Here is a 9,983-nt window from a genome sequence, read left to right on the forward strand (position 1 = left end):
CGATGTCCCTTGCTAGCGCCGCTATGCTGGCTGTGCCCCAACGCATGCCCAGCGCCCAGTGACAGTGCAACCCTGCTACAGTGCCAGCGCCCAAATGTGCACGCACGACAGTGTCAAGACTGAGGGTGCACATAGACCTGCTCTAGTTAGGTCTCTTTTGTTGTAAATATAGAGTAGTTTACTTTATGTATTTTTGGTTGTGATTCTCTAGCAAAGTTATGTCTAGTCCTGTAACTTTGGTTTTTCTTTTTAAAGCATTATTAGGGGGGATCAAGCAATCAAAAACTTTCAAGCAAGCAATCAATTATCTGTACTGGTGTCTCTCCCCTCGACATCGCTTGCTCTCATTGTAATAGCTTTCATTAATGCAATCAAGCTCTCTTTCTTTCTCACTCTCACTCACTTTACTGTTCTCTCATTTGCTCTTGACATTGGTTTTCCCGCACGGCACTGACAGTCTCGTCTAGCGTGCGGAGGGGACCCCGGTTGGCAGATAGTAACTTTGGAATCATCGGTTGCTTAGCCTTACGTCACCCTTCCAAGAAGTCTCAGGAAGGCGCCGCGTAACAGTTATCATGTTGGCTCAGAAGCTCAACTACTCTATCCACTTCCCAATCATTTAACAATCATCTATCTTAAGTTCAGATTCCATCCGTGTTGTCCGCCCACTTCATCCACTTTGACCTGAGGATTTGTTGCATGTAAGAACATGTCAGGATATTGTTCTTTTATAGGACCACGCCCTAGCCGATTATCACCCCCAAAAAGTAGCCTTCTTTCCAATGCCTAGCTTGATTTGGGTATTCTTCCTGAAACTGAGCCATAGGCATTGATTGCTTTCCAATTGGTAACTGCATGTGGAGACTACCTTCTTGGTACACCATTGAGAAGCTTGTCCATATTTAACTTCAATGACCTTCCTCCATAGAGCTTGTTGTTCACTGTTACTTATCTAAAGCCACTTGAAGAGAAAAGATCTGTTTTGTTCTCTAATATTTTTTATGCTCAAACCACTTGTTCTTTGCTTGGATGACCTTCTCCCATTCAAAAGGGGAAATGCTTTTGTTTCTTTATTCACCTGCCAAAGAAAGTTTCTTCAAAGGGTATCCATTCTCTTTGCTATCTTAGCTGGTAAAGGGAATAGAGACATCACATAGGTTGGTAAGGAATCCGACACACTAATTACAAGAACCACTTTGCCACCAAGTGATAGATACTGAGTTTTTCACTTGGTCAGTCTCTTTTCAGACCTTTCCAACACTCTTGTCACACATCTCCATAGCTTTAATCTTTGCACCCAAAGCTAAGCCCAGATATGTTGTTGGCAGGTTGCCAATTTCACATGCCAAATTGGCTGCCAAGATCTGCATCTGAGGTACCTCATTTATGTGAAAAAAGGCTTTTCTCCAATTAACATGGAGACCTGACACTGCTTCAAACATAGTTACAATCATTCTCATATGTCTCAATTGTTCAACATCAGCATCACATAAAATTAAGGAGTCATCTGCTTACAGCAAATGAGAAATTTCCAGGCTGCATCCTGGTCTATCTGAGGACTTGAAACACCTTATACTTGCATTTGCTCTAGCCCTTTGAGCATACTAGTGAGCCCTTCCATCTTTAAAATGAAAAGGAAAGGAGAAAAGGGATCTCCTTGCCCAAGACCGCTGTTTGAAGGAAAAAAGTCCTCAAGGGAACCATTTATTAACATAGAGAATCTGACAGTACATAAGAATATCCAATTCAACCATTTACTTCCAAAAGCCATATCCTTCATGATTTTGATCAAAATATTTCTAATTGACATGATCATATGCCTTCTCTAAATGAGCAAGTCTTGGACTCTTACCTTTATAGTTGTGTCCTACCAGAATAGGACATATAAATATTGGATGGAGGGAATACTAAATAGATGGTCTCTGGGTTTAAATCTTAGAAGGGTGGTTTCTCTCCCTAATGATTTTCTTTGAGTATGTTGAGTCTTTAACATCTGACCCGTTATGTTTATCTTACACTAGGATTTTCAAACCCTAATGAGGTAAATCTGGTGCCTTAGAGCTTCACAAAGGACCACATGATTCTAAACAGTAGAGGATCACAAGATTTTATTCACCTTGATACACATGGTTGCAGGTAGTTGAGTCAAGACAAATCTGAGGCAAGCCTTACTTTGTCAGGCCTTTGCTTGAGATAGTCTAGCCTAAGATCTCGTTGCTTGAACTTGACACAAATATAGCAACTGGGGGGGGGGGGGGGGGGGGGGGGGGGTATGAGATTGAACAGTTTGATTTGAGATCAAATTAGCGATGTCCAATTTTTACAGTTCGAAAGATTATTATGTTTGCTACTCAATATTCAACATTTTTCATGTGGCTGAGTGTGAAACCTCAATTTTGTATTGCATGTCAAAGAAGGAAGCTGAAAAGCCAGTATATATTGAAATCATGGAAAAGGCAAGATGAGATTGAGATAGGAAAGTGGGAGAGTGACAAAAGTAGAAAGATTGGAGACAGGAGAATAAGGATATGAACACAGTATTGTAGATGACAAGGAGGGGCTGATCAAAGATAGGACTGACAGACAAAAAAGACGGATCGAGGGGATAAGTGAAAGTTGTGTCTGAGAAGCTGATGTATTAATGTGTATTCATATATACTCCTATCTGAAGGCTGAAAATTACTATAAAGATGTTTATTGATTTTGGTTTGGACAAGTGTGTTTAAGCCACAATGTTCTAGGCTTGATAAAAAAAAAAAAGTTCCAATTTTCTGGGAGAAGAATTTAAAGGGGTACACGAGCATGGAGACAAGTTGCTGTTGTACTGAGATTAGCAAAATGCTAGTCAAGTTCAGCAATTTAAAATTGCTTGAGTAGCTTTTGAGACAGCCAGGCATGCCAGCAGCCCAAGTGGTAATCAATTTCTTCCCCTGAATCCAATTTCTTTCCTCTTCTTCAAAGGATTCTGCTCTTGTTGTCTTTCCACATGCTGCGCCATACTGTTCTGTGACCATTTGTGTGGTAGAAAATGCACTATGTAGTCAACTTTTTTTTTTTTGTGAAATGGTAACATAAACTAATTTTAAGACACTATGTAGTCGATTTTTGGACATGAATCATGTGTAATGCATGCAGTTTCATAAGCTTGTCAGGGATCATATAAAAATGCGACATTTTATAGATATAATCAATAGGGTTTAAGATGGTTCCAAGATATGATCGAACTAATCCATTGACACAAATAGTTCATGGGAGAAAATTAAGTTATTTGGGTCCTGGGGAACTGACAGGGCGCACTGCTAGTTTGCTCATTTAGTCGTTTGCTTTTGTTTCTACCAAACCTCTTTTAATACAAAATTGCATCAAGAATTCTCTCCCTATTAATCAGTGTCAACCAGTGAATTAATAAGCCTGAACAGAAAAGGCTGGTGGAACATAAAGTTTTTAAGATGGTTCCAATATATGAATCCTCGTAGTTGCTGTTGTTTTTAGATGCCACTGTTAATGCAGAATTACATCAAGATTTTTTTCCTATTATGTACTCTGTCTTTTCCTGATTGCTATGTGGTGATTAAATGGTAGGATACTAGCAAGAAATCTCCCATGGAATTGATCAATGAAGTTCCACCTATTAAGGTTGAGGGCAGGATTGCTGCCTGCGGAGGTAATCTGAATACTACCATGTTCCCTTTTTTTTTTTTCTTCTTCTGGAAGTGTCCGCGAGTTGCTTAAAACTATACTGCTTCCATTAAAAATCAACCTGCCTGAACGTGTTTTTTTTTTTTTCCAATTTTTTCCTGATACAGACACTAATCCTGCTCTTGGACATCCAATTGAGTATATATGCCTTGATCTGGCTGAGCCTTCTGTATGCAAGTACTGTGGTTTGCGCTATACTCAAGATCATCACCGTTAGGGTTCCTGAATTAAGAGTGTTCTTCATTTTATATGTAAGCAGCTGTGTTTATTGTGATCCTTTGTACTACTGATCTTAATAAGGATTAGGGTCCCGTGTGATCCAATTTTCTTAAAGCTGGTATACAGATGCTTTTCGCAAGTTCATTTCTCTATTTTGGACATAGGCCCATAGTATATGCTTGTTTTTAGCACGACTGATATTATAATGCACAACTCTTGGGGGTCGTTTGGTACATGGGATGGGATAAGGATAATATTCCCGTAATAAGATTTGTGATTAACTTTATATCATGTTTAGTTTGAGGTATTAGCTCATCTGGAGATAACTTTTACACTAAATGGTAAAATTAGTTGTCCCATATAGAAGGTGGGATGACTAATCTCATGAGATATCCTAGGATATCCCACCGTTGTAAAAAACGACCCCTTACTATATATAATGTTGTAGAAGGTAACACTAGAACTCTGCTGGTATTCACCTGAGGCAAGGCACTAGAAAAAACGCCCTGCAGACTCTCAAAATACTTTAATTCACCCCCTCTCCTCTTGTACTGTAGTGGTATATAAAATAAATATACTCCATCACCTGACTGAATATGAGAAGCACCAATTGCACAGAAAACGAGTTTGGTTGAAGATATTTCTGACAGGTGCTTAGGACATATTTAAATCATGACCTAATCTCCAACATTAAAGTAGGCTCCGACTAATGACTAATGACTAAGGACTAAGGACTAAAGCCATCAAGCTCGATAAGCTTGACAGAGATCGTCTAACAACTAGGAGTATAATTGATATGACAGCTCCCTAACATAATTAATGACATTATCAAATAATCAAGATTCACCAAAAAGTATGTGGACCACATCTACAGTACCAGGTGCATCCTAATTGGTAGTATTATCTCGGGGCGGCCCTACAAACTACGAATGTGAACAAGACTGCAGGTCAATTACCTAAGGTTAAGCATTTGTTGATGAGTTGGGAAACACTACGGAGCATATAATTGCTCACGCTTGGATTTCATTTAACTCACAGAAAGAAAAAACAAACAGTAGGGTCAATGGAGGATCATCAACATGATTGAGTTGAACTATTTAATTTCACTCATTCGCATTTGCATGGAGTATGCAATGACACGCCATCTGTAGTAATGAGCAAACCCCTTTCACCCTCTCTAACCCTGCATAATAGAGGATTAACAATAAAAAATAGTTGAATTTGGAACATACAAAAAGAAGGAAAACCTGGAGCCCCACAATTTAGCATCATCATTAGACATTGCTGGAACTTGAAAATCTCAGAGAATAAGTTGAATAGTAAATGATGTTATATCAAAATAAATTTCATTTCTCAGTACACCGGATCAAAGAACAAACAAATGAGTATCCAATGTTAAAATCTTAGCCTACAAGCTGGAAAACAAAAAAGGAAGGGGGATTTGGAATAACTACAATACGGACAATGCTATGTAGCATATATATATATATATATATATATCAGCCTAGCTTGAACCCATGAAAAGAATTAACATCATCTTACTAAGCGAATGAAGATGGCCGAGAAGCCATGATGTGCCCCTTAAATATTAGTATCTCCTTTTTCTTAAATCGGAGAAATTCCCTGTGGGCTTTTGGCCAAATCCAGTTGGCCCCAATCGCAAAATAATCATTGTAAAACCTGACGTTCTTCTGATTCTTGAACTCCTTTGCACTGGATTGAATTGGATCATCAAAACACCAGCGCGGAAGAGGCCTGTTTAACATGACCTTCACGGACTTGTATTTAGGCGCACAAGTCTAAATTTCTGAATCATCAACCTCAGAGCTTACCACAAAGTTGGGGAATGCCAAGGTTATATCCCTGAATAAAGCAAGGCCAACTATATTAATAAGGAGTATCAGGTAAGAGCAATTTACGTGTCTCGAGATGAAAAAAAGGTATCCCAATGTACTAAGCTCCCGCTATGCATAGCCAGGGAAGGGCCGACCACAAGATAATCATAGTTAAAAAGCATAATGAACTATCTGAGTTTTCATTGATGCCACACTTACATCAGATATGGAAGTGTCATATTCTTTAGAAGAGATGGATTCTTTGAAACAAATTCCTTCCACTCTTCTGGATCTATCCTCCCATCACCCTTTGTGTCTGCATCACTAAACGTCTGGCACACATGATAAAAGATAGAATTTGAGTAAACAGAAAAAAGGACTACACATATGGACAATTGAGTGATAAGATGGTTTAGTCTTCACCTTATCTATAATCATCTCAACTACGTCATCTGAAAGAACCAAGTCTGATTCATGCAGCAGCGCCAATACCATCTCTTTCAACTGCAAATTATAATAATCCACGTTGCATAGAGATTATTACCTTTCGCTAACATGCTTTTGCTCGTCAAATTAATACCACAGATTTTTTCTTTTTCTACAGGACAGGGAACATATTTGAAAGCAATATATAGCTTCAATACCAACCTCTTCTCTCTCGATAAAACCAGTGTGCCTTAAATCATATAATCTGAATGCAACTGCAAAGATGTTAATGCGTTTCATTAGAAAACAGAAAGTGAGAAAATGAGAAATAAGTGAAAGGCAGAATATCAATAGTATAAAAGCTAGCAAAGTTCAGTTCCTACATGCCATTTTATCAGCTACTGGTACATTAGGGTGGAAGATACCCAGAGATCGGACAAATTCTCCAAACTCAATCACTCCATTGCGCTTAATATCGAAAAGATCAAATACCTGCATAATAAGAAACTCCGTGATGAGATATCCACAACCTCAGATGGACACAGAACAGAGAAATTGACAGAAGAAGCAGTTGATTTCCAGTAATGCACAAGATTTTTGGGAAAATTCATTTATAGGGAGCATTTGAATGAAAAGTTGGCTGAAAATACGTACCCTATCTGCAAACAGATTCTTCCTTTTTTGGTTCCTAAACATCGCTAGCTGAAACTCTTCCTGATGATGGCAATTTTGCATGAATTAGAATAGATATAGGCATAACACATTTTAGGCTTATCAACTAGTTAAGTACTATATCAATTATACATTTAAGAATCCAAAACACGGAAAGATATATGTATTTCTATTTGCAAGCAGTAGAGACATACCTTATGAATGAGCCCATCATCAATTATGCAGCTGCTTATTCTTTTGAACAGCTCATATAATGCTTCGACTTCACTCACTGTAACTGCAACATTTCATAAATGATTAGCAGTTGCACTAACTAACAAGTTATTGACAAAAGGTGTATAGATCTCTATCTTATAGAATTCCAACGGTGCTTTACTGCTTCTTCTCTAAGGCATATTGGAAACAAGCAAATTGTGCTTTCAACTTGAGTGAAACACATGACAGATTTTTAATACGATTCATACTCACAAGGTGTCTCAGCAGCAAGCACATTGGGCTCCTCGTAACCGGGTGTGTATTGGGGTGATGTTCTTTTTGAGTGAAAGCAGCCCATCAGAAGATGGTAGTAACAATAGCAAAAGATTATTCTAGAAATAATATATTGATCCAGATAGTCATCGAACGATCCACCTGCCACAATTAAGATTAGGTCACTAACAGTAATAAAATAGATAGAGACTTATAAGCAGCTATCTAAAGAGCGCAGAAATTCAACAGTTAACATCAAGAAGGTAACTTCATTTTCACAACCATTCCAAAATCATTAAGTAATTCAGCTAATAAATTATATAAAATGTGTTTGCCTAATGGAGAAGGTTTTCCAGCTCTATCGTAATTGTAAGTATTGACAATGCCCTATTAAATTTATGTGGCTGATTTAATATTCATCAGAATGAAAGATGGGCGCACACAGTTTATTGATGACAGCTTAAATACTCAACCCAACATTCTTTACTCAATGGCCAAGGCATCAATTCTTGTTTACACTTACCATAAGTGTAGCAAATAATGATCTAGGCTAATATTAAACGTCTCTGTTTAGTTATCAATCAACTTCAGGGGAGATAATATAGAGTTCTAAGAGCCCGTTTGGATTGGCTTATAAGTTGCTTATTAGTTGTTTTTAATTTTTTTGAGTGTTTGGCTGGCCAGCTTAAAGTCATTTTGTGCTTAAAATAAGCTCAAAAAAATAATTGGGCCCATTTGACTTAGCTTATCTAAAGCCGCTTATAAGCTAAAAACAGCTTATAAGCCAAAAAAAATAAGAGCCTGTTTGGATGGACTTATGTCTATAAGCTGCAAACAGCTTATAAGCTAAAAAAAATAAGTTGGGTAGTCTAACTTATTTTTTTTGGCTTATAAGCGGCTTTAGATAAGCTAAGTCAAATGGGCCTAATTATTTTTTTGAGCTTATTTTAAGCACAAAATGACTTTAAGCTGGTCAGCCAAACACTCAAAAAAACTGAAAACAGCTAATAAGCAACTTATAAGCCAATCCAAACGGGTTCTAAGTTAGAGCCCTTTTGGATTGGCTTATAAGTTGGCTTATAAGCTGTTTTCAGCTTTTTTGAGTGTTTGGCTGGCCAGCTTAAAGTCATTTTATGCTTAAAATAAGCTCAAAAAAATAATTGGACCCATTTGACTTAGTTTATCTAAAGCAGCTTATAAGCTGAAAACAACTTATAAGCCAAAAAAATTAAGTTGGACTACCCCAACTTATTTTTTTCAGCTTATAAGCTGCAAACAGCTTTAAGCTGTAAGCCAATCCAAACGGGCTCTTAGACTACCCCAACTTATTTTTTTTAGCTTATAAGCTGCAGCTTATAGACATAAGTCCATCCAAACAGGCTCTAAATGAGATAAGAGTCCACTTCTTAAACTACAGAAGCCATAGATATAACAAAATTTCCTCAGAATACTATAGCAACAAAACCAAGATAACATAACAAAAGAGAGAAAAAAATCACTTTGTTACATTACAAGATTACCTACAGAGAAAGAAGATAAGAGTCTAAAACCCAAATGAACTACAAAGATCCCCTGTCTTCCCTCGATCTTAGAGCCTAGTTTTAAAACTTTGGCTTAAAATCTTCAGAAAACACTTCCAAATAGAAAAACCAAAGTTGTATTGAGTAGAATAGAGGTGAAATCAAATGGTAAAATTCCTCAAAATATATATATATATATATATATATATATTCGATGAAACCAAGAAATTAAAGAATCTCCCAGTCAGTGCATGCACCTTATATACAGGAAAGATTATAGAGGAAATGGTACAAGTTTGGAAGCGTGTGTGTGTCTATATATAATAATAATTTAGTTTCTGCTATAATAACGCCAAGAAACAGAGAACCTGTGCTAAGCTCCAGAAACTTCTGTAACAAATAATGGAGAAAAGAAAAAGCCAAGTGCAGAAGAAAACAAAAAAGTTTTAAGATTGAGTTTTTGGTACCAATGATGATCTTGTTATATATGGGATAAAAATGTAAAAGCCAAAAAAGAAAAAGATGAAATCTTGAGTTGTGTGAAACCCCATCATGTTACATTGCTCATCAAAACTGAATACGTAATTTATGGGAACGCAAAATTTCATCTTTTTATTTGTAACCCCACGTTTGGTTTAAATCTTGACAACCCAAGGAGAGATTTTAAAGTTTCATAACGAAGTTGCAGAAAAACACTCCTAGAAAAAAGGAGAGAGAGAAAAAGTCACCTGAAAATGGCAAGACTGCAAAAGTTTTGCTGCTCGTGTGTATGTGTGGGTGTATATATACATTCTTTGGATTTATTTGAGCTTTTCATAAATATGAAATTGCACTTTGTAAAATACAAATTTGTTTTCTTTTCTTTTTCTTTGCTGTAATAAAAGTCGCCGTACAATCAGAGTTGCTAGTTGTAATACACCATAATTTTATTATTGTCTTTTCAAGTGTCCAGTCAAAGTTGATGAGCTTTCAGCGAACAAAATAGTATGACGTGAGATAGAGAAAGTTTTAACCATCCTTAAAGGGGTAAAACTGGCTTCTAACGTAACCGCACAATTTGGATAAAAATTAAAAAAAAAATCCTATAATTTTATAAAAGTATTTTATTTTTCAAATGTTATAAAAAGTTCTTGAAGGATCTGAT

The 9,983-nt window shown here is 36.8% G+C and overlaps 2 protein-coding genes across 4 annotated transcripts; one reads left to right on the forward strand and one right to left on the reverse strand.

Moving 5' to 3' along the window:
- Nucleotides 1-2,278: 2,278 nt before the first annotated feature.
- On the forward strand, nucleotides 2,279-5,204 carry LOC132639645 (NADH dehydrogenase [ubiquinone] iron-sulfur protein 6, mitochondrial-like). The gene is made up of 3 exons (XM_060356088.1): nucleotides 2,279-2,913; nucleotides 3,583-3,664; nucleotides 3,807-5,204. Exons 1-3 carry the CDS (start codon nucleotides 2,896-2,898, stop codon nucleotides 3,914-3,916), a joined length of 210 nt encoding a protein of 69 aa, XP_060212071.1. The 5' UTR covers nucleotides 2,279-2,895; the 3' UTR covers nucleotides 3,917-5,204.
- A 22-nt stretch (nucleotides 5,205-5,226) lies between these two features.
- LOC132639631 (calcineurin B-like protein 7) lies at nucleotides 5,227-9,716 on the reverse strand. Of its 3 annotated transcripts, none has more exons than XM_060356078.1 (9): nucleotides 9,568-9,716; nucleotides 7,320-7,481; nucleotides 7,046-7,128; nucleotides 6,834-6,893; nucleotides 6,563-6,671; nucleotides 6,402-6,454; nucleotides 6,177-6,257; nucleotides 5,973-6,085; nucleotides 5,227-5,781 (listed from the first exon to the last, which is right to left on the reverse strand). In XM_060356078.1, exons 2-9 carry the CDS (start codon nucleotides 7,402-7,404, stop codon nucleotides 5,718-5,720), a joined length of 648 nt encoding a protein of 215 aa, XP_060212061.1. In that variant the 5' UTR covers nucleotides 7,405-7,481; nucleotides 9,568-9,716; the 3' UTR covers nucleotides 5,227-5,717. The 3 variants fall into 3 exon arrangements, with proteins under 3 accessions (XP_060212061.1, XP_060212065.1, XP_060212057.1); XM_060356082.1 differs by lacking the exon at nucleotides 9,568-9,716 and adding an exon at nucleotides 8,844-9,048; XM_060356074.1 differs by lacking the exon at nucleotides 9,568-9,716 and adding an exon at nucleotides 8,840-9,048.
- Nucleotides 9,717-9,983: the final 267 nt, after the last annotated feature.

The sequence above is a fragment of the Lycium barbarum genome, chromosome 1 (genome assembly GCF_019175385.1).
Source record: "Lycium barbarum isolate Lr01 chromosome 1, ASM1917538v2, whole genome shotgun sequence".
In the NCBI taxonomy this organism is placed as follows: Eukaryota; Viridiplantae; Streptophyta; class Magnoliopsida; order Solanales; family Solanaceae; genus Lycium; species Lycium barbarum.